Source organism: Salmo salar, chromosome ssa18 (genome assembly GCF_905237065.1).
Source record: "Salmo salar chromosome ssa18, Ssal_v3.1, whole genome shotgun sequence".
Classification (NCBI taxonomy): Eukaryota; Metazoa; Chordata; class Actinopteri; order Salmoniformes; family Salmonidae; genus Salmo; species Salmo salar.
This window is the reverse complement of record NC_059459.1, coordinates 32,481,968-32,507,106: the sequence shown is the minus strand read 5'-3', so window position 1 is coordinate 32,507,106 and position 25,139 is coordinate 32,481,968. Positions and strand designations below refer to the sequence as shown.

General features: G+C 43.9%; 1 protein-coding gene across 1 annotated transcript in view; it reads right to left on the bottom strand.

Annotated features, from left to right (window-relative positions):
* Nucleotides 1–7,973, bottom strand: part of LOC106563052 (collagen alpha-1(IX) chain) — a 36,536-nt gene extending 28,563 nt beyond the window's left edge. The window contains exons 1-5 of the mRNA XM_045701764.1: nt 7,750–7,973; nt 7,067–7,129; nt 6,655–6,690; nt 6,459–6,521; nt 484–537 (exon numbers count right to left, since the gene is read on the bottom strand). Of these exons, the coding sequence (XP_045557720.1) occupies nt 484–537; nt 6,459–6,521; nt 6,655–6,690; nt 7,067–7,129; nt 7,750–7,812 (279 nt within the window). The 5' untranslated portion in view covers nt 7,813–7,973. The remainder of the gene's footprint in view (nt 1–483; nt 538–6,458; nt 6,522–6,654; nt 6,691–7,066; nt 7,130–7,749) is intronic.
* Between the last annotated feature and the right edge of the window lie 17,166 nt (nt 7,974–25,139).

The window sequence follows — 25,139 nt, the reverse complement described above, 5'->3', positions numbered from 1 at the left end:
CCCAGCAAATGTTCCCCCAAGGCTTGGGTCCTGTTCATTATGCACCAAAATGAAGAAAAAAAATGAACTCGTCCAATAAGAAACACAAATTTTGTTCTCCGTTGCAAAATGTTTCCATTTTTCTTCCTTGCTTGCCCTAATGAACATGACTCTGATGCTTGGGCCCGGTTCCCCACGGAGATTACCCAGAACTCTGGCAGGGAGGGATCAGGGATTAAAGCTCATTTGTCATGAGGAATTGCTTTACGCGTTGTAATTGTAATTCCTGCTGTCTTGCCTGCCAAAACAGTGGGCAGCAGCCTGGTCAGCAGCTTGGCTCAGTCACCCGGCTGAGAGTTACCCTGGTCCCACATCTGATTGTACTGTCTGCTGTGACAATGACCAAAGGAATTGACAAGACAGCACCAACACATCTGGGACCAGACTGTCTGAGAGTCTATGAAGCAGAAACATTAAAGGGCTCATTAGTGATTAGTTACTCACTTTCTGTCCAAGGGGACCATCAGGCCCTTCATCTCCAGTAGGGCCAGTCAAACCCTGCAGAGAGAGGAAGAGAGGAGAGAGAGACCAGGCTTCACTAATCCATCACAACAAAGACAGAAATGTCACCCAACGTCAGTAGGAGATCAGCTGTACGCTAGAAAACTATAAGAGTTAGTTGATACCTTTTCAGAAGCGATCATAACAGAATACCTTTCTCTAAGAAATGTTTTCCAACTTTACAAACTTTAAGGTGTGCTTTAAGTCTTCCTAATCTCATAATAATTCCAGCTGTGTATGTACATGATGTCATAAGAAAGGTTGCGTAAGCCTCCCGGGTGGTGCAGTGGTCTAAGGCCCTGCGTCGCAGTGCTAGCTGTGCCACCAGAGATTCTGGGTTCGAGCCCAGGCTCTGTCACAGCCGGCCGCGACCGGGAGGTCCATGGGGTGGCGCAGTGGTCTAAGGCCCTGCGTCGCAGTGCTAGCTGTGCCACCAGAGATTCTGGGTTCGAGCCCGGGCTCTGTCACAGCCGGCCGTGACCAGGAGGCCCATGGGGCAGTGCACAATTGGCCCGGCGTTGTCCGGGTTAGGGAGGGTTTGGCCGGCAGGGATATCCTTGTCTCATCGTGCACTAGTGACTCCTGTGGCGGGCCGGGCGCAGTGCACGCTGACACGGTCGCCAGGTGTACGGTGTTTCCTCTGACACATTGGTGTGGCTGGCTTCCGGGTTGGATGGGCATTGTGTCAAGAAGCAGTGCGGCTTGTTTGGGTTGTGTTTCGGAGGACGCATGGCTCTCGACCTTCACCTCTCCCGAGTCCGTACGGGAGTTGCAACGATGAGACAAGACGGTAACTATTACCAATTGGATACCATGAAATTAGGCGGTAAAAAAAACCAAAAAAAACACAGCTAATGGGGTGGGAGGAGCTTAGAAGTAGGCGTGTGTATGTGGGCAGGGCTAAACGATGCCCCTCCCACAAGGAATGAATCGGTAAATACTGTGCATTAGCAGAAACAGGTATCCAGTACTTTTCATCCCAGCTTAACAGAATGGCAAAGCTCTGAAATACATGCTCTTTTCCATTCTCTGACTTTTGTTGGCATTTTCAAACTAGTTTCAACAAATGCTTCCTTGGATTATATTGATTTAAGATAGTTCACGTTTAGTTTGAATAGATGATGGCATCTAGTCTGGAATAGGAATTCTCTCCACAGACACCACGGTCAGGACACTACAGAGCCTCTGAGACAAACTGAGACATCTCTCTGAGACGGTTAATTTACTGGGAGAGTGGTTAACCATAACCCACATTCCTCTGGTCAAGTCAAACAAGCCCCATTGACAGGTATCATTCCACAGCAGCCTGAGGATCCTCAACTGGAGACTGGAGACACCCACAGCACAAACACTGCTGGGTACTGTTTCACTAAGGCTTTATGGGCGTGAGAAAAAATATTGCCAAAATAATAAAAAAACACTTCACAGCAATCATTTCCTGGACAAAAATAATATCCAGTTGGACATGTACACTGAGTATAAAACATTAGGAACACCTGCTCTTTCCATTTCATAGACTGACCAGGTGATTCCAGGTGAAAGCTATGATCCCTTATTGATGTCTCTTGTTAAATCCACTTTAATCAGTGTAGATGAAGGGGAGGAGACAGGTTACAGAAGGATTTTTAAACCTTTAGACAATTGAGACATGGATTGTGTATGTGTGCCATTCAGAGGGTGAACGGGCAAGACAAAATATTTAATTGCCTTTGAACACGGTATGGTAGTAGGTGCCAGGCTCACCGGTTTGTGTCAAGAACTGCAATGCTGCTGTGTTTTTCACATTCAACAGTTTCCTGTGTGTATCAAGAATGATCCACCACCCAAAAGACATCCAGCCAACTTGACACAACTGTGGGAAGCATTGGAGTCAACCCTGTGGAACACTTTCGACACCTTGTAGAGTCCATTCCCTGACAAATTGAGGCAGTACTGGCAAAAGGGGGGGTGCAACTCCATATTAGGAAGGTGTTCCTAATGTTTGGTATACTCATCCACTTTGATATCTCATCCGTATGCCTTTGTTCACACTCTATAGACCTACTACAGTATCGAAGAGCCCTCACTGCTGCTCGATCATCCTATTTTTCCAACTTAATTGAGGAAAATAAGAACAATCCGAAATTTCTTTTTGATACTGTCGCAAAGCTAACTAAAAAGCAGCCTTCGCAAATGGAGGATGGCTTTCACTTCAGCAGTAATACATTTATGAACTTCTTTGAGGAAAAGATCATGATCATTAGAAAGCAAATTACAGACTCCTCTTTAAATCTGGGTATTCCTCCAAAGCTCCATTGTCCTGAGTCTACACAACTCTGCCAGGACCTAGGATCAAGGGAGATACTAAAGTGTTTTAGTACTATATCTCTTGACACAATGATGAAAATAATCATGGCCTCCAAACCCTCAAGCTGCATACTGGACCCTATTCCAACTAAACTACTGAAAGAGCTGCTTCCTGTGCTTGGCCCTCCTATGTTGAACATAATAAACGGCTCTCTATCCACCGGATGTGTACCAAGCTCACTAAAAGTGGCAGTAATAAAGCCTCTCTTGAAAAAGCCGAATCTTGATCCAGAAATTATAAAAAACTATCGGCCTATATCGAATCTTCCATTCCTCTCAAAAATGTTAGAAAAAGCTGTTGCACAGCAACTCACTGCCTTCCTGAAGACAAACAATGTATACGAAACGCTTCAGTCTGGTTTTAGACCCCATCATAGCACTGAGACTGCACTTGTGAAGGTGGTAAATTACCTTTTAATGACGTCAGACCGAGGCTCTGCATCTGTCCTCGTGCTCCTAGATCTTAGTGCCGCTTTTGATACCATCGATCACCACATTCTTTTGGAGAGATTGGAAACCCAAATTGGTCTACATGGACAAGTTCTGGCCTGGTTTAGATCTTATCTGTCGGAAAGATATCAGTTTGTCTCTGTGAATGGTTTGTCCTCTGACAAATCAATTGTACATTTCGGTGTTCCTCAAGGTTCCGTTTTAGGACCACTATTGTTTTCACTATATATTTTACCTCTTGGGGATGTCATTCGAAAACATAATGTTAAATTTCACTGCTATGCGGACGACACACAGCTGTACATTTCAATGAAACATGGTGAAGCCCCAAAATTGCCCTCGCTAGAAGCCTGTGTTTCAGACATAAAGAAGTGGATGGCTGCAAACTTTCTACTTTTAAACTCGGACAAAACAGAGATGCTTGTTCTAGGTCCCAAGAAACAAAGAGATCTTCTGTTGAATCTGACAATTAATCTGGATGGTTGTACAGTCGTCTCAAATAAAACTGTGAAGGACCTCGGCGTTACTCTGGACCCTGATCTCTCTTTTGAAGAACATATCAAGACTGTTTCAAGGACAGCTTTTTTCCATCTACGTAACATTGCAAAAATCAGAAATTTTCTGTCCAAAAATGACGCAGAAAAATTAGTCCATGCTTTTGTTACTTCTAGGCTGGACTACTGCAATGCTCTACTTTCCGGCTACCCGGATAAAGCACTAAATAAACTTCAGTTAGTGCTAAATACGGCTGCTAGAATCCTGACTAGAACCAAAAAATTTGATCATATTACTCCAGTGCTAGCCTCCCTACACTGGCTTCCTGTTAAGGCAAGGGCTGATTTCAAGGTTTTACTGCTAACCTACAAAGCATTACATGGGCTTGCTTCTACCTATCTTTCCGATTTGGTCCTGCCGTACATACCTACACGTACGCTACGGTCACAAGACGCAGGCCTCCTAATTGTCCCTAGAATTTCTAAGCAAACGGCTGGAGGTAGGGCTTTCTCCTATAGAGCTCCATTTTTATGGAATGGTCTGCCTACCAATGTGAGAGACGCAGACTCAGTCTCAACCTTTAAGTCTTTACTGAAGACTTATCTCTTCAGTAGGTCCTATGATTAAGTATAGTCTGGCCCAGGAGTGTGAAGGTGAACGGAAAGGCTGGAGCAACGAACCAGTGTCTTCTGATCCCTCCTGTCTCAGCCTCCAGTATTTATGCTGCAGTAGTTTATGTGTCGGGGGGCTAGGGTCAGTCTGTTACATCTGGAGTATTTCTCTTGTCTTATCCGGTGTCCTGTGTGAATTTAAATATGCTCTCTCTAATTCTCTCTTTCTGTCTTTCTCTCGGAGGACCTGAGCCCTAGGACCATGCCTCAGGACTACCTGGTATGATGACTCCTTGCTGTCCCCAGTCCACCTGGCCGTGCTGCTGCTCCAGTTTCAACTGTTCTGCCTGCGGCTATGGAACCCTGACCTGTTCACCGGACGTGCTTGTTGCACCCTCGACAACTACTATGATTATTATTATTTGACCATGCTGGTCATTTATGAACATTTTAACATTTTAACATCTCGACCATGTTCTGTTATAATATCCACCCTGCACAGCCAGAAGAGGACTGGCCACCCCTCATAGCCTGGTTCCTCTCTAGGTTTCTTCCTAGGTTTTTGGCCTTTCTAGGGAGTTTTTCCTAGGGAGTTTTTCCTAGCCACCGTGCTTCTTTCACATGCTTTGCTTGCTGTTTGGGGTTTTAGGCTGGGTTTCTGTACAGCACTTTGAGATATCAGCTGATGTACGAAGGGCTATATAAAAATAAATTTGTTTGATTGATTGATTTGATTTGATTACAGTCACTTTGATATCTCATCCGTATGCCTTTGTTCACACTCTATAGACCTACTACAGTCACTTTGTGAGCCTACAGCAGAAGTGTGACTGAAACGCAAACTACGCACAAAGTGATACATGGACCATGTACACTTGATAGTATGCTTTAGGATATCAGTACAAACTAATATCCTAGGAGTGTTTTCCTAACCCTCTTTTCTCCCTCCAATTTGGATGGAAGCTACAGTTAATAAAGTGCAGGCCTTCCTTCTCTCTGCCTGAACAAAAAGACTGTTGTTACAAAGGAAACTGTCAGATTCTTAGCCTTTTCTTTGCTCCCGAGTGGCGCAGCGGTCTGAGGCACTGCATCTCAGTGCTAGAAGCGTCACTACAGACACGCTGGTTTGAATCCAGGCTGTATCACAACCGGCCGTGATTGGGAGTCCCATAGGGCCGCGCACAATTGGCCCAGCGTTGTCCAGGTTTGGCCGGTGTAGGCCGTCATTGTACATAAGAATTTGTTCTTAACTGACTTGTCTAGTTAAATAAAGGTATATATAAAGGTTAATATACATATATTTGGCCTGCTTGAAAATTCTTCACATTTTTCTTCGATTGGCTCCTCTCTTGGGTAAAGATTGATTGGCTCCTCTCTTGGGTAAAGATTGATTGGCTCCTCTCTTGGGTAAAGATTGATTGGCTCCTCTCTTGGGTAAAGATTGATTGGCTCCTCTCTTGGGTAAAGATTGATTGGCTCCTCTCTTGGGTAAAGATTGATTGGCTCCTCTCTTGGGTAAAGATTGATTGGCTCCTCTCTTGGGTAAAGATTGATTGGCTCCTCTCTTGGGTAAAGATTGATTGGCTCCTCTCTTCAGTAAAGATTGATTGGCTCCTCTCTTCAGTAAAGATTGATTGGCTCCTCTCTTGGGTAAAGATTGATTGGCTCCTCTCTTGGGTAAAGATTGATTGGCTCCTCTCTTGGGTAAAGATTGATTGGCTCCTCTCTTGGGTAAAGATTGATTGGCTCCTCTCTTGGGTAAAGATTGATTGGCTCCTCTCTTGGGTAAGGAAGGGGTCATCACCACCACTTCAACATGTTGATGAAGCAACGGGTAGAAGGTGCACATATTGAGAAGTTCCACCCCCTAGCTACTGTACTGCTGCTATAACCTGAATATGACCGTCATCATGACTAGTTCATTATTACTATCATCAAAGATGACAAAAAAGGCGCCAATGACGACAAACAGGAAATTGAAGGCAGAGGATGAATGATTTGAAACAGGATACTCACATCAGCCCCGGGCTCGCCTGGCAACCCGGCTGAGCCTAGTTTACCTGCATCTCCATCAGGACCCTAACAACACAACACAACCACAATAGAAAGCAGAACAACAACAACATACTGACAGTCAAATACATCAGAATTACTAGATGATAATGACATAGTATTGTGTTAACAATTTAAAACATGAAAAGTTTATAATTACAGCAGGGCCATCCTCTCCGTCGTCTCCCCTCTCACCCTGAAATAGAAAAAGGCCCACATGTGAAATGCATAGATAAATATATATATCTATATATATTCACATATGTATACATATGTGTTCATACATAATTGGTCTAATTCCAACTCTTCAGCATGCAGCCGGTTATGGTTGTAAAAAGGGTTGTTCTCGCCCACCATACAAATCACATAATCACATAATTATGAACATGTGTTGGGATGATAGTGACATGAGGTGAGCTCGTCCCATCTTACAAATCAATTATGAACATGTGTTGGGATGATAGTGACATGAGGTGAGCTCGGCCCATCTTACAAATCAATTATGAACAGGAGTTGTGATAATACTCGTATCATTTGGAAGATAATTGAAGTTAATAGAGGAGAGAACTTACAGCGACACCATCAATTCCTGGGACACCTGCGGGTCCTGGAGGGCCGACGGGGCCTGAGGCCCTCTGGACAAAGAGACGGTCAAACAATGCAATCAGCTATGGATATCATTGCTATACATAATAAACATACATCTGTATGGGACATACTGTATGTCTGAAGATGAAGGAGAAGCAGACGTCTCCGTTAGGCTTAGCCAATAATAATTCATTCAAGGAATAACAGGTGCATAACTGGTATAGCAAAGCAAACATAAGACACCAACACAACTGAAGCAAATACCCTTCGTTCTGAGAAATGTGTTCAATCCATGTGATAGTAGCTACCCACTGGGCACAGACATCAATTCAACATCTATTACACTTTGGTTCCAACGTCATTTCATTGAAATGATTTGGAAACAGCGTTGATTCAACCAGTGTGTACCCAGTGAGTACATGATGTAAATACATACTGTATGCTCAGTCACAGTCACCCAGTTACAGAAATGAAATGATCATCCTTTGATTTGTTTCAGGATTTCCTATAGAACAACTTCACTTTCATGACTAGGCCAACTATAATCTGGACATTCTGCTAGTTGGTTCCACAACAATAAATCCATGAGAATAACATCATTTAGATACACTCACCTGAAGTTCTGCTGCTTCAACCTGAAAGCAGAGGTACACAGATAAGGACTTACTTGTGTGGAGCAAATAAGGACAATCTGCACCAAAAGTACCCAAAAAAGTGGCCCGTGAGCCATGGTCTCTCCTGCTCTTCACTCTCCCGGAAAGCTAGAACGGGTCAAAATGCTTTCCTTTTTCTTGGATGAGTTCGGTTGACGGACCCCCGACAAAAAAAGTCACCGAACTGAATCCGTTTCTACCAACTGAACCGTCAGAGGTACCATAGGCATCAAAGCCTTGTGCATATTCATGACCTGCTTAGTTCTAGGAAGTGATTGGCAGAATTCACGGACTGCGCCGAGACAGACTGGGAGGGGTTATTATGGGTACCGAGGGCAAATGGAACATGGAAAATAATAGCGGGCGATTTAAATGGCTTGGGATTTATTGAACCACCTGTTTAGTATTCATCTTTCATGTTGTTAATTTACAATGGTTGCCTGGGCTAGATAATACCAGCCTCTGTACTGGCTATTTTGATCATTTAGTTGAGTAATTTGACCATCATTGCAGTCTGTTTTGTCAATGGTTCTTACCGACGTCCTGGCTGATAGGTCATTGCAGGTCTGTGGTCGCCCCACATCACAATGAATGTGCATCGTTTGGAGCTCAAACTGAAAAATAAGTACAATAATAATAATCACTCCGACATAAGTCACATTCACAACCTATATATAATATAATAGGCAAAATAGTGATCGTTAAATCATTAGTTATCGTCACCAATCCTCAATCGGCTAAACCATCATAGGCCGAGTCCTCACATCACATCACATGCTTGATTCTGAACTAATCATAGTCATTTCACCCTAACCGTAAGATAACTACTGATTGTAATGTTATTAATATAGCTTTATTGTGACCACGAATAGAGTGAACCTGCCTGATGATAAATCATTTAAAAAAAGACATCCCAAACCACTTGGACAATTATTATCAAAGGGCAATTAGCGCGATATTACGCGGACTTTTACTCTGTGATTTGGTTTTGGAACTATATTACAAACATCTCCCTATAATCTTGCACTGCCACCATAGAAACTTTGCCTGGTCTTCCCTAGACACAGCCAGGTCATCTTCTGGACTAGAACCTCTGTGTTACAATTCCCACTTATTTGTAGAAATTGACATGGCGGAGCGCCACGCATTCCATATAGGCCGCATTCGGCTAAAAAGTCACCCGGAGTAGATCATTTACAGTAAAACTCTCCAATGTATTCTGGAGTGTATGCCGAAAAACTAGGTTTGAATATTTGGAGGGGTCCTGCCGTTACTCACTATTGTGCCTTAAAGTCCCAAACCTCTTGTACTCGCCATAGGACTAGCCTTATGAAAGGAGGCTAAGCACAAGTTCACAAAACAATCAATTTACTGCCACTGCTAAAACGGGGTTATCCTTCAGCTTTCCAATCAACGTGTATCCATCCAGGTTGACTATACCTCTCTGGGGGGTGTTCTGAGAGTCCACCATAATGCAATCCACGAACAGAGTTACACAACGCTTGCTGACTTTCAGTAAGATATTGTGCCATTGAGTGTTGAAGAGGAAAGGGAAAACGGCCGTCTCGTGTTTTATTCAATGTTGTGAAGGTGAATTCAAGAGACAGCGATTCTCCGTTCAGTCTAACGGCAGGCTGCTCTTCGCCGTTCAAATCTTGCATTTGTCAAATATTCCAGTTCTTGGTTACGGTACTACCGTTCATTCGTAAAACTGTCACAAACGCAAATTCCTCCGGCAGTCCAAGGGGATACGCTGATCTGAAACATGGAGAGAGACAGTCACTTATCTTGTAGATATTAGCCATTGATAAGTTGGCTAATATCGCCAATGCTAACATCGCCATGCATAGTAGGCCTAGATGTTAAGGCCTAGTTGTCTGTTCATCTACATGCTTTACACATCGAGTCCAGAGTCATTTACAAAAAAAGTGTATATAATTGTAGTTAAATTATACACAAATGATGCTATGGCTAAAACAATGTATAGTTATCCTAACGTGAGCAGTGGCCCTTCATGTGGCCTATTAGCGCGGGAGGTAGCCAAATCAAATCACATTTATTTGTTACATACACATGGTTAGCAGGTGTTAATGCAAGTGTAGCGAAATGCTTGTGCTTCTAGTTCCGACCATGCAGTAATATCTACCAAGTAATATAACCTAACAATTTCACAACAATGAATACGAATATGTACATAAAAATATATAAATGAGTGATGGCCGAACGGCATAGGCAAGATGCAGTAGATGTTATAGAGTACAGTATATACATATGAGATGAGCAATGCAGGGTATGAGAACATTATATAAAGTGACATTGTTTAAAGTGGCTAGTGATACATTTAATTACATCAGATGGCAAGATGCAGTAGATGGTATAGCGTACAGTATTTACATAAGAGATGAGTAATGTAGGGTAAGTAAACATTATATAATATAAAGTGGCTAGTGATAAATTGATTACATCAATTTTACCATTATTAAAGTGGGTGGAGTTGAGTCAGTATGTTGGCAGCAGCCACTCAATGTTAGTGATGGTTGTTTAACAGTCTGATGGCCTTGAGATAGAAGCTGTTTTTCAGTCTCTGAGTCTCTCGGGCCAGTAACTGAAAGGTCGCTGGTTCGAGCAAACTAGGTGAAAAATCTGTCGATGTGCCCTTGAGCAAGGCACTTAACCCTAATTGCTCTTGTAAGTTGCTCTGGATAAGATACTGCAATGTGCTGTGAGTTCCCCTGATTCAGCACCATGGACAGGGACAGTACCAAACATGACCGGTAGATGGCAGTGTTCACCAATACTGCAGCTCTCTGGACAATTATTGCAGAACCGTTGACCTACAGTATATATTTAATTTGACTACTGTTTCTGGTGTTATCTCTAAGATCTAGAAAGTGGCACATGTCCTCCCTTTACGTAAAGGAGGAAATCCTTCTGACTTAGATAACTACGCTCCAATCTCCAAATGATCTGCCTTTCCAAACTAGTAGAATCCCTGACCAACTGTCAGATAAGAACTTCTCGTTCTATTCTTAATGTGAATAGAGTTTTAGACCTGGACATACTGTAGCACCGTTTCAGCTGCTACGCTCCTTTTAGATAATGTGTTAAGTTGCTTGGATCACAAAAATCATTGTGCTGCCTTATTTATAGACATTTCCAAGGCCTTTGACACTGTTGACCATCACACTCTCATTCAAAGGTTGACTGAAATAGGTCTAGATCAGGCTTCTTGCAAGTGGTTTGAGAATGATCTGTCAGACAGGGTACAGTGTGTGATTTCTGATGGTGTCAAGTCTAGGTTCCTGGATATTGGGAAAGGTGTACCATGGGGCGGTTTTGGGACCTGTTCTCTTTACTATTTCTATACATAATATTGCTCTATTTGTTCAAACTTTTAATATTCATCTGTATGCAGATGATCCTGTTATGTATGCCATTGCCCCAACTGTAGACCAGGTGTTGTTAGAGCTGCAATCTGACTTTGTTGCCTTACAGAATGCCCTGTTTTTATCTTAAGTTGGACTTAATGTGGGCAACACTAAATATATGTTTTTCTCTAATTCTCACACTTTTTCCTCGCTGGACTATATATTTATTAATTGAATGGTTCTCCCATCGATCAGGTTCCTGCCTATGACTATCTGGGCTTTTAGATTGACAAGGATTTATGGTTTAAAAAACATACTGCGGCAGGTAGCCTAGTGGTTAGAGCACTGGGTCAGTAACTGAAAGGTTGCTAGATTGAATCCCTGTGCTGACGAGGTAAAAATCTGTTGTTCTGCCCCTGAACAAGGCTGTCATTGTAAAAATAATTTGTTCTTAACTGACTTGCATAATTAAAAGAAACTTGTTAAAAAGCTAAGATTTAAAGTGGCCTTTTTTTTAATAGATCTTGCCTCTCCCTAAACAGCAGGAAACAGACTGTACAGTCAACTTTCACAATACCCAGAATGCAACAAGCAGCCACTAACTACTCTTAAACCTTAGGATGCTGTCAACCATAGTGCCCTTCACTTTATCACAGGTGACAGTTTTAATACTCACCACTGCATCCTGTTTAAAAATTTGGCTGGTACTCATTGAAGTCCCGTAGATCAATTCATTACTCCCTTTTTCTTTACAAAGCTTGTTTACAATGAGATGTTCTGGTGCCGCTCGGGCAGTTTAAGGTGTTAATTGAATACCTTGTAGCTGAGGACTGTAACTGGTGCCGCTCGGGCAGTTTAAGGTGTTAATTGAAGACCTTGTAGCTGAGGACTGTAACTGGTGCCGCTCGGGCAGTTTAAGGTGTTAATTGAAGACCTTGTAGCTGAGGACTGTAACTGGTGCCGCTCGGGCAGTTTAAGGTGTTAATTGAATACCTTGTAGCTGAGGACTGTAACTGGTGCCGCTCGGGCAGTTTAAGGTGTTAATTGAATACCTTGTAGCTGAGGACTGTAACTGGTGCCGCTCGGGCAGTTTAAGGTGTTAATTGAATACCTTGTAGCTGAGGACTGTAACTGGTGCCGCTCGGGCAGTTTAAGGTGTTAATTGAATACCTTGTAGCTGAGGACTGTAACTGGTGCCGCTCGGGCAGTTTAAGGTGTTAATTGAATACCTTGTAGCTGAGGACTGTAACTGGTGCCGCTCGGGCAGTTTAAGGTGTTAATTGAATACCTTGTAGCTGAGGACTGTAACTGGTGCCGCTCGGGCAGTTTAAGGTGTTAATTGAATACCTTGTAGCTGAGGACTGTAACTGGTGCCGCTCGGGCAGTTTAAGGTGTTAATTGAATACCTTGTAGCTGAGGACTGTAACTGGTGCCGCTCGGGCAGTTTAAGGTGTTAATTGAATACCTTGTAGCTGAGGACTGTAACTGGTGCCGCTCGGGCAGTTTAAGGTGTTAATTGAATACCTTGTAGCTGAGGACTGTAACTGGTGCCGCTCGGGCAGTTTAAGGTGTTAATTGAATACCTTGTAGCTGAGGACTGTAACTGGTGCCGCTCGGGCAGTTTAAGGTGTTAATTGAATACCTTGTAGCTGAGGACTGTAACTGGTGCCGCTCGGGCAGTTTAAGGTGTTAATTGAATACCTTGTAGCTGAGGACTGTAACTGGTGCCGCTCGGGCAGTTTAAGGTGTTAATTGAATACCTTGTAGCTGAGGACTGTAACTGGTGCCGCTCGGGCAGTTTAAGGTGTTAATTGAATACCTTGTAGCTGAGGACTGTAACTGGTGCCGCTCGGGCAGTTTAAGGTGTTAATTGAATACCTTGTAGCTGAGGACTGTAACTGGTGCCGCTCGGGCAGTTTAAGGTGTTAATTGAATACCTTGTAGCTGAGGACTGTAACTGGTGCCGCTCGGGCAGTTTAAGGTGTTAATTGAATACCTTGTAGCTGAGGACTGTAACTGGTGCCGCTCGGGCAGTTTAAGGTGTTAATTGAATACCTTGTAGCTGAGGACTGTAACTGGTGCCGCTCGGGCAGTTTAAGGTGTTAATTGAAGACCTTGTAGCTGAGGACTGTAACTGGTGCCGCTCGGGCAGTTTAAGGTGTTAATTGAATACCTTGTAGCTGAGGACTGTAACTGGTGCCGCTCGGGCAGTTTAAGGTGTTAATTGAATACCTTGTAGCTGAGGACTGTAACTGGTGCCGCTCGGGCAGTTTAAGGTGTTAATTGAATACCTTGTAGCTGAGGACTGTAACTGGTGCCGCTCGGGCAGTTTAAGGTGTTAATTGAATACCTTGTAGCTGAGGACTGTAACTGGTGCCGCTCGGGCAGTTTAAGGTGTTAATTGAATACCTTGTAGCTGAGGACTGTAACTGGTGCCGCTCGGGCAGTTTAAGGTGTTAATTGAATACCTTGTAGCTGAGGACTGTAACTGGTGCCGCTCGGGCAGTTTAAGGTGTTAATTGAATACCTTGTAGCTGAGGACTGTAACTGGTGCCGCTCGGGCAGTTTAAGGTGTTAATTGAATACCTTGTAGCTGAGGACTGTAACTGGTGCCGCTCGGGCAGTTTAAGGTGTTAATTGAATACCTTGTAGCTGAGGACTGTAACTGGTGCCGCTCGGGCAGTTTAAGGTGTTAATTGAATACCTTGTAGCTGAGGACTGTAACTGGTGCCGCTCGGGCAGTTTAAGGTGTTAATTGAATACCTTGTAGCTGAGGACTGTAACTGGTGCCGCTCGGGCAGTTTAAGGTGTTAATTGAATACCTTGTAGCTGAGGACTGTAACTGGTGCCGCTCGGGCAGTTTAAGGTGTTAATTGAAGACCTTGTAGCTGAGGACTGTAACTGGTGCCGCTCGGGCAGTTTAAGGTGTTAATTGAAGACCTTGTAGCTGAGGACTGTAACTGGTGCCGCTCGGGCAGTTTAAGGTGTTAATTGAAGACCTTGTAGCTGAGGACTGTAACTGGTGCCGCTCGGGCAGTTTAAGGTGTTAATTGAAGACCTTGTAGCTGAGGACTGTAACTGGTGCCGCTCGGGCAGTTTAAGGTGTTAATTGAATACCTTGTAGCTGAGGACTGTAACTGGTGCCGCTCGGGCAGTTTAAGGTGTTAATTGAAGACCTTGTAGCTGAGGACTGTAACTGGTGCCGCTCGGGCAGTTTAAGGTGTTAATTGAAGACCTTGTAGCTGAGGACTGTAACTGGTGCCGCTCGGGCAGTTTAAGGTGTTAATTGAAGACCTTGTAGCTGAGGACTGTAACTGGTGCCGCTCGGGCAGTTTAAGGTGTTAATTGAAGACCTTGTAGCTGAGGACTGTAACTGGTGCCGCTCGGGCAGTTTAAGGTGTTAATTGAAGACCTTGTAGCTGAGGACTGTAACTGGTGCCGCTCGGGCAGTTTAAGGTGTTAATTGAAGACCTTGTAGCTGAGGACTGTAACTGGTGCCGCTCGGGCAGTTTAAGGTGTTAATTGAAGACCTTGTAGCTGAGGACTGTAACTGGTGCCGCTCGGGCAGTTTAAGGTGTTAATTGAAGACCTTGTAGCTGAGGACTGTAACTGGTGCCGCTCGGGCAGTTTAAGGTGTTAATTGAAGACCTTGTAGCTGAGGACTGTAACTGGTGCCGCTCGGGCAGTTTAAGGTGTTAATTGAATACCTTGTAGCTGAGGACTGTAACTGGTGCCGCTCGGGCAGTTTAAGGTGTTAATTGAAGACCTTGTAGCTGAGGACTGTAACTGGTGCCGCTCGGGCAGTTTAAGGTGTTAATTGAAGACCTTGTAGCTGAGGACTGTAACTGGTGCCGCTCGGGCAGTTTAAGGTGTTAATTGAATACCTTGTAGCTGAGGACTGTAACTGGTGCCGCTCGGGCAGTTTAAGGTGTTAATTGAAGACCTTGTAGCTGAGGACTGTAACTGGTGCCGCTCGGGCAGTTTAAGGTGTTAATTGAAGACCTTGTAGCTGAGGACTGTAACTGGTGCCGCTCGGGCAGTTTAAGGTGTTAATTGAATACCTTGTAGCTGAGGACTGTAACTGGTGCCGCTCGGGCAGTTTAAGGTGTTAATTGAAGACCTTGTAGCTGAGGACTGTAACTGGTGCCGCTCGGGCAGTTTAAGGTGTTAATTGAAGACCTTGTAGCTGAGGACTGTAACTGGTGCCGCTCGGGCAGTTTAAGGTGTTAATTGAAGACCTTGTAGCTGAGGACTGTAACTGGTGCCGCTCGGGCAGTTTAAGGTGTTAATTGAAGACCTTGTAGCTGAGGACTGTAACTGGTGCCGCTCGGGCAGTTTAAGGTGTTAATTGAATACCTTGTAGCTGAGGACTGTAACTGGTGCCGCTCGGGCAGTTTAAGGTGTTAATTGAATACCTTGTAGCTGAGGACTGTAACTGGTGCCGCTCGGGCAGTTTAAGGTGTTAATTGAATACCTTGTAGCTGAGGACTGTAACTGGTGCCGCTCGGGCAGTTTAAGGTGTTAATTGAATACCTTGTAGCTGAGGACTGTAACTGGTGCCGCTCGGGCAGTTTAAGGTGTTAATTGAATACCTTGTAGCTGAGGACTGTAACTGGTGCCGCTCGGGCAGTTTAAGGTGTTAATTGAAGACCTTGTAGCTGAGGACTGTAACTGGTGCCGCTCGGGCAGTTTAAGGTGTTAATTGAATACCTTGTAGCTGAGGACTGTAACTGGTGCCGCTCGGGCAGTTTAAGGTGTTAATTGAATACCTTGTAGCTGAGGACTGTAACTGGTGCCGCTCGGGCAGTTTAAGGTGTTAATTGAAGACCTTGTAGCTGAGGACTGTAACTGGTGCCGCTCGGGCAGTTTAAGGTGTTAATTGAATACCTTGTAGCTGAGGACTGTAACTGGTGCCGCTCGGGCAGTTTAAGGTGTTAATTGAAGACCTTGTAGCTGAGGACTGTAACTGGTGCCGCTCGGGCAGTTTAAGGTGTTAATTGAATACCTTGTAGCTGAGGACTGTAACTGGTGCCGCTCGGGCAGTTTAAGGTGTTAATTGAATACCTTGTAGCTGAGGACTGTAACTGGTGCCGCTCGGGCAGTTTAAGGTGTTAATTGAAGACCTTGTAGCTGAGGACTGTAACTGGTGCCGCTCGGGCAGTTTAAGGTGTTAATTGAAGACCTTGTAGCTGAGGACTGTAACTGGTGCCGCTCGGGCAGTTTAAGGTGTTAATTGAATACCTTGTAGCTGAGGACTGTAACTGGTGCCGCTCGGGCAGTTTAAGGTGTTAATTGAAGACCTTGTAGCTGAGGACTGTAACTGGTGCCGCCGGGCAGTTTAAGGTGTTAATTGAAGACCTTGTAGCTGAGGACTGTAACTGGTGCCGCTCGGGCAGTTTAAGGTGTTAATTGAAGACCTTGTAGCTGAGGACTGTAACTGGTGCCGCTCGGGCAGTTTAAGGTGTTAATTGAATACCTTGTAGCTGAGGACTGTAACTGGTGCCGCTCGGGCAGTTTAAGGTGTTAATTGAATACCTTGTAGCTGAGGACTGTAACTGGTGCCGCTCGGGCAGTTTAAGGTGTTAATTGAATACCTTGTAGCTGAGGACTGTAACTGGTGCCGCTCGGGCAGTTTAAGGTGTTAATTGAAGACCTTGTAGCTGAGGACTGTAACTGGTGCCGCTCGGGCAGTTTAAGGTGTTAATTGAAGACCTTGTAGCTGAGGACTGTAACTGGTGCCGCTCGGGCAGTTTAAGGTGTTAATTGAAGACCTTGTAGCTGAGGACTGTAACTGGTGCCGCTCGGGCAGTTTAAGGTGTTAATTGAATACCTTGTAGCTGAGGACTGTAACTGGTGCCGCTCGGGCAGTTTAAGGTGTTAATTGAAGACCTTGTAGCTGAGGACTGTAACTGGTGCCGCTCGGGCAGTTTAAGGTGTTAATTGAATACCTTGTAGCTGAGGACTGTAACTGGTGCCGCTCGGGCAGTTTAAGGTGTTAATTGAAGACCTTGTAGCTGAGGACTGTAACTCGTGCCGCTCGGGCAGTTTAAGGTGTTAATTGAAGACCTTGTAGCTGAGGACTGTAACTGGTGCCGCTCGGGCAGTTTAAGGTGTTAATTGAAGACCTTGTAGCTGAGGACTGTAACTGGTGCCGCTCGGGCAGTTTAAGGTGTTAATTGAATACCTTGTAGCTGAGGACTGTAACTGGTGCCGCTCGGGCAGTTTAAGGTGTTAATTGAAGACCTTGTAGCTGAGGACTGTAACTGGTGCCGCTCGGGCAGTTTAAGGTGTTAATTGAAGACCTTGTAGCTGAGGACTGTAACTGGTGCCGCTCGGGCAGTTTAAGGTGTTAATTGAAGACCTTGTAGCTGAGGACTGTAACTGGTGCCGCTCGGGCAGTTTAAGGTGTTAATTGAATACCTTGTAGCTGAGGACTGTAACTGGTGCCGCTCGGGCAGTTTAAGGTGTTAATTGAAGACCTTGTAGCTGAGGACTGTAACTGGTGCCGCTCGGGCAGTTTAAGGTGTTAATTGAATACCTTGTAGCTGAGGACTGTAACTGGTGCCGCTCGGGCAGTTTAAGGTGTTAATTGAAGACCTTGTAGCTGAGGACTGTAACTGGTGCCGCTCGGGCAGTTTAAGGTGTTAATTGAAGACCTTGTAGCTGAGGACTGTAACTGGTGCCGCTCGGGCAGTTTAAGGTGTTAATTGAAGACCTTGTAGCTGAGGACTGTAACTGGTGCCGCTCGGGCAGTTTAAGGTGTTAATTGAAGACCTTGTAGCTGAGGACTGTAACTGGTGCCGCTCGGGCAGTTTAAGGTGTTAATTGAATACCTTGTAGCTGAGGACTGTAACTGGTGCCGCTCGGGCAGTTTAAGGTGTTAATTGAAGACCTTGTAGCTGAGTACTGTAACTGGTGCCGCTCGGGCAGTTTAAGGTGTTAATTGAATACCTTGTAGCTGAGGACTGTAACTGGTGCCGCTCGGGCAGTTTAAGGTGTTAATTGAATACCTTGTAACTGAGGACTGTAACTGTTTTTCACAAATGTTGTGTTTGTATTGATTGTTGTTTTGTTGTATTTCTGTGATCAGGGTACTCTTGGGATTCAGACCATGGTCTCAATGGGTTTTCCCTGAATAAATAAAGAATAATCATTTTAAAATAATAATACATTACATCTACAGCACTAGCCGCCCACTGGATCTGTGCTATTTATCTTGTGTTAATTCTGAAGTTGAATGCTGGCCCTATTTTGTAGGCAACATGCTGAGAGGTTGATCCAGGCCCCTTTTGAACTGTTCGTCTTCTGGCCAGCTCAGCAATGTGAAACTGGGACATGATATAAAAACCTTTTGGGAGGATAAAGTACATTAGGGATACTTGTTGAAGTGGATAGTTTTAATTTTAATTTTTTTTAATTGTTGTTTTGATCTCAGTAGTGTGAACTCTCACCTGGGAAACTATCCTCTCCGACCTTAATCGGAGGACACAGGCCCTGCTCAGTTTGAATGTCAGCTCCAGAGGAAAAAGACACCCCTGCAAAGAGGAAGAGACAGACTGACTTGCCTTGGCTGAAGTAGGATATGTGTGTGTGTGTGTGTGTGTGTGTGTGTGTGTGTGTGTGTGTGTGTGTGTGTGTGCGCATCCAAGTGCCACCTTCTTCCTAGCCTGCACCCGTGCTGATTTCCTTGTAGCCTGACCAACACACTGAAAGAAGCTGCTCCTGCAGTGATTACAGTACGTGGACAGACAGACATCCAATCACCCATCCAATCATCCAGTGTTTGGAAAGCTGCTGCACTGCTGTACGTAGCCCTGCTGTGAGCACTGAATAAATATGATCTCTGAGTGTCAGTTGTTTCCTCTTAAGCCTAACACCCTGGCTCGAGACTTGACATCTTGGCTCACTGATGCAGTCCTACCTAGCTGCACCATTGTATCAATCAGTTTCTTACCATCATGAAATGTTGAAATTAGATTACCACCATCATCATTATCGTCATCATCAGCATCCCTAATTCCTGACCTCACATCTTTAGTAACATCTCCTAAGGCAGCAGTGTAAGCCATACATTTCTATAAGAACTGTTCAAGGGTCATCATAAATTGGGAATTCACATCGCCTATACATTCAGCTTTTGCCAGGGTTTAAGAAGATATTTAAACGCACTACTCTATTGTCTATATGTCTTCTACAGAGTATTAAACAATACTTACTCTGCGAGTGAAGGCCTGTGCTGAGGCATTGTGGGATCACATAGCATAACAAGTAGAGGAGGACCTCCCTAAAATACAAATGTCATGTCATCACAGATTGTTAGAAACGCAGATGTTAGGAACACAGATGTTAGGAACGCAGATGTTAGGTTAGGAATACAGATGTTAGGAACACAGATGTTAGGATCACAGATGTTAGGTTAGGAATACAGATGTTAGGAACACAGAAGTTAGGAACACAGATGTTAGGAACACAGATGTTAGGAACACATATATTAGGTTAGGAACACAGATGTTAGGAACACAGATGTTAGGAACACAGATGTTAGGTTAGGAACACAGATGTTAGGTTAGGAACACAGATGTTAGGAACACAGATGTTAGGAATACAGATGTTAGCAGATTAATAAGTCCTCTTTGTACCAAAACAGAATCCTATATATAGAATCCTATATCATCAACAGCAGGGCTCTGTAACCCTCTTCCTGGAGAGCTACCGTCCTGCACGTTTTAACTTCCAACCCTAATCTAGTGCACCTGATTTTAATCATTAACTGCTTGATAAAATGAATCAGGTTAGTTACAACAGGGGCTGGAGCAAAAGCCTACAGTAGGGGAGCTCTCCAGGAACAAGGTCGGGGACCCAAGATCTACAGATTTACAGTTCAGTTCAAAATGTATAGCCTAGTCTGTGAACTTTAATACATGAATGACTGTATAATAGCAGCATGCATGCATAATGCAAAGCAATACCTGCATACATCAATCAATAAATGAATGTTTACCTTTTGAATCCACCCATTCAGTAGGCCTTTAGCAGTTTTTTTGTGGTTGGAAGAGTCTGACCACAGGTCTCAGCTGTGTGAGGAACAAGAAGAACCTACAAAATAACACCTCTGGTAAGACTGGCAAACTGAGAAGGTTTTCTTTGAGGCGTGACTTATACTGTTCTCTGGGGGTGGGGAGTGGGTCCGGTGGTTAAACACTGTACTAGGGTTAGTATCCCATATCAAATCAAATTGTATTTGTCACATACACAGTTTACAGCAGGTATAAAAGGTGCTCCCTCAACAGTGCAGTACAATATCAATATCCATAATAATCATAAGTCAAGAAGTAGTAAGAAGGTATTATGCATAGTAATAAAACAGTTATGTACACAATCAGATATACAGTATAAATGATGAATGTACTATGTCAAGTATGACTGTTTTTACAATAATAAAGTGGGTAGTGTCTTGGTCACACAGGTGAATAAATAGTGTACAAATAGAACAACAGCATTGACTGTGTGTGTTAATGTGTGTGTGTGTTAATGTGTGCGTGTGTTAATATGTGTGTTAATGTGCGTGTGTGTGTGTGTGTGTTAATGTGTGCGTGTGTGTTAATGTGTGTGTTAATGTGTGTGTATGTGTGTGTGAGAGAGAGAGCTTCTGTGAAAGGGATGACTATATGGAGAGTCAAGGCAAATCAGGGGCGAAAATCTGATATCAACTTTGGAGGGGACAATTACATGAAATTTTCTCAAGAGCAATTCCTGAGGGGGACACCAAAAGTAGTGCTGTAACACATTGTAATATGGTAAATGTATATTGAGGAACCAAAGAAATAAGGTGTTTGCCGTACTCCTAACTACCGGTACCCAAAACTACACAACTAATCACAACAGCAATACCATTGCCTTTAACAAATCTTAGTTCAGTCACCAGTTTAAGTTGAGAGTGGGGGTATCCATGGCATTTTCCAATTATGTTCCTATTTTACAAGTCAAAAAAATTGAGAACCTTTCATAATGTTGCCAAACAAAGACTCAACAATCTTACCTGAGACTCCCTGTCTCTGCCAGTCTGTCCCTGCATATCTGTCCCCAACTCTGCTGTCTGTGTGCCATCTGTTGCCTGCTCTGCCTAATGACATCATTGTGAAACATTTCCATTAGAATTTCATTCCTTTCTTATGAACATTTTATCAACTAGTCTTTGAAATATTAGGCTACTAGGGTTCTTACTTTGCATTTTGGTGTACTGAAAAATACTCTGATGTCCGTCTTTTATTTTTCTGCCATTTTTCTACCTGGCTGGCTGGCTACACACACACACACAGTGTGTAGGTTATTTACAGTAGGAGATGGGCTTCTATCATCTTATCTTTTATCATTCTATTTGGGCTTCGATCTAAAAGGTCGCTAGCAAATGTGAAACGGTTTAAAATGACAAGAGTTGACAGGTGTATGAGTTCAGCATTTACACAACATATGCTGCAACCTTTTGTAATTTTAATAGTTTGTTTCATATTGGCTGGCTTCCAACAATAGCTCAATTTGCAAAGCTAGCGAGCACCAATTGCGTTTCAGTGGTGTTTGCTATAATCTTTGCTACCCGGGTTAAATAAAGGTGAAATAAATAAATAAATAAAAGTTCCCTTGCAACAATTTAGCTTTTGCAACGAGACCATTAAATATATTTAAGACAATAAATTGACGATAGCAAAGATTCCATCTTTGACGAGGCCACATAAATGGAATAATTACTAGCTAGCTTAACAGTTAATATTTGCCCGCTAGCTCTGCATATTCAACTAGTGTGTGTGCGCGATTGACTGGATTATCCTCACGTCAATTACGTTCATTGAGTGCCTTTCAGACAGTGGATACCACCCCTCTGTTACCTTGCCAACTAAGGAACTGGCAGTGGATCAAACCATTGTGAGGCAAAGGGTGGGGGGGGTCGCAATCTTTTGAAACTTAAAAACGCGCTATTAAGTGTCTATAATCAGCACAATTGCTTTCTTTGTGTATTATTAATATTATTTAAATTACATAGTTATGTTTCAGTGATAAATTGGGGGGGGACAAATCATATTTTTCCCAGGATGGGGGGGTCGGGTCCCCCCCGTCCCCCCCGGGATTTCCGTCCCTGAGGCAAATAGTCTCTGAGCAGATAGACAGCTAGGCTTAGCTGCTCAGCAGTCTGATGGCCTGATGGTAGAAGCTGTCTCGGAGCCTGTTGGTTTGAGACTGGATGCTCCGACACCGTTTGGTCTGGTGGTAGAAGCTGTCTCGGAGCCTGTTGGTTTGAGACTGGATGCTCCGACACCGTTTGGTCTGGTGGTAGAAGCTGTCTCGGAGCCTAGGGTGGCCCATAGGGTATCTATAGGGTGGCCCATCAGGTGGCTCATAGGCTATCCCACAGGGTATCCATAGAGTATCCATAGGGTATCCATGGGGTATCCATAGAGTATCCATAGGGTATCCATAGGGTATCCCATAGGGTATCCCATAAGGTATCCCATAGGGTGGGCCATAGGGTATCCATTGGGTGGCCCATAGGTTATCCCATAGGGTATCCATAGCTAATCCATAGAGTATCCATAGGGTATGCATAGAGTATCCATAGGGTATCCACAGGGTATCCATAGGGTATCCCATAGGGTGGCCCATAGGGTGGCCCATAGGGTATCCCATAGGGTATACATAGGGTGGCCCATAGGGTACCCCATAGGGTATCCATAGGGTGGCCCATAGGTTATCCCATAGGGTATCCATAGGGTATCCATTGGGTGGCCCATAGGTTATCCATAGGGTATCCCATAGGTTATCCCATAGGGTATCCCATAGGGTGGCCCATAGGGTATCCATAGGGTGGCCCATAGGTTATCCCATAGGGTATCCATAGGTTATCCCATAGGGTGGCCCATAGGTTATCCCATAGGGCTCTGGTCAAAATAAATGCACAATAGGGTGCCATCTGGGACATACTCCACTCCTTTATCACATGCATTACTGTGTACATTTTAATTTCACCTTTATTTAACCAGGTAGGCAAGTTGAGAACACGTTCTCATTTACAATTGCGACCTGGCCAAGATAAAGCAAAGCAGTTCGACAACATACAACAACACAGAGTTACACATGGAGTAAAAACAAACATTCAGTCAATAATACAGTAGAAAAATAAGTCTATATACAATACATACAAGTCAAAGATCAAATTAAAGTAGAATGGAAACAGACTACTGGCTCAGAATATGATATTTTATTTTGTAGCCTATAGCCTACCACCTGCATTAATGTGTAATACATAGCCTACAGCAGGGGTAGACAACCCTGTTCCTGGTGTGCCACAGGTACTGTAGGATTCTATCACAACTAGGCAGCACGTTGAGCTGAGCAACTTAGTTAATTGATCAGTTCAGTGATTGCCTAAATTCAACACACTTGGTCTTCCAGGTCGGTTAAATCAAAAACAGGAAGTTTCTGCGGCCCTCCAGGACCAGGGTTACCTACCCCTGGTTTACACTATAGCATTACAGAAATCTTTGGGAGTTGCATCATTCATTTTTCACAAGATCCAATAGGTGTTAGAGATCACATGTCAACAGAAAGTTAACAGAGTAGTCTAAAGACTACTGCACGTCTGCGTCTGCAAAGTCAGGGCTTTTATGGCACAGGTGGTCGCCACCCTACAGTGTCACTGGTTCAAGCCCCGTTCTGTCAGTTCCCCCTCAACCACTATAATAGATAGTAGTTATAAAATATGATTTCACATTTACCCTGCCATGCCTCATCTCTAACCATATCCAGATGGGAGGGGTGGACCAAGCAATCCATCTAAACTCAATCAGTGAGGAATCTGGATCTGTCATATCAGTCCTAACAATTACCACTCATAGAGAATGATAGAGGACTCTTCTTTGTATCTGTCCCATTATGGAGTCTGTGAGCGCGCCATTGAGGCCATCTCCATTTTGAAGTAGTCCATTTTCAATGAGTTGATAAACCAACTGAAAGTGTGCATACTACCACCTTGAGTGTGTTTGAACTGCTATAAAGGCAAGGTTGGGGACTTACTGCCACCTGCAGGTATGGAATATTTGCTCACAGGTATAATTCATTGGCTGATCCCTCCTGCTGACCTGGATGGCATTGTGTGATCCCTCCTCAACACATAGGAAGTCCCACCCAGTAAACAACTTAAATGTTGAAAGCCCTCACTGACCCTGACAATGCTAAAACAGGCTTTTGGGCACTACAGTCCTCTATCATTCTCTATGGTACCTAAAAGAGAGTGACTCTCCATTTGGGCTGATCTTTAACCTGCTAGCACCTCCCCCAGTAAAAGGGGAATAAGGCAACCTCAGAGTTACACACAAGGATACTTTATTGACACACACACACACAGACACACATACATGGATGAAATGTACATGGAAAGGTAGTGGAATGGTAGTAGTTCTGTACTGGACAGAAAACAGGGGTAATGAATAAATTGTACATACTATATGATAGCAAGAGAGCAATGATAATTGTAATGAAGGACTGTATAAATGGGTATGCTACCAACGATATACACAGAGGCAGAATGCAATAGGCAATAGTAAAAACTATAAAGAACAACAAGCAATAATTATATACATCTTACACACTCACTTTGTGCAAGTACACCATCCCACATGTCAAAGAGATATGAGTGAGTCCAGCTGTTGTTGTGCAGGTCAGAGATGAGCTTGCTGGTCTCTCTGTGTCTGCTTGAAGGAGACAGAGAGGGAGGCAGGATTTGGGGATCTGGAACCAAAAATGTGATTGGCTGACCTCACTGTGTGATAAGGCCCCTGGCAACCATGAGCCCTAGCAAACAATCGGTTTGGCTATGGCCAGAGGTGTGAAGGGCAAGTTCATGATTTGACCTCGGTTATTTCTGAGTTCCCAGTTGTCTTGAAAGCACCAAAAGAGTCACCGGCAAGGACGTCAGAGTACCGCTTGACAGGATCTGCGCAGCAACTGCGCAGTTTTTATGTTCGAGAACGTGCGTGGTCGCTTCC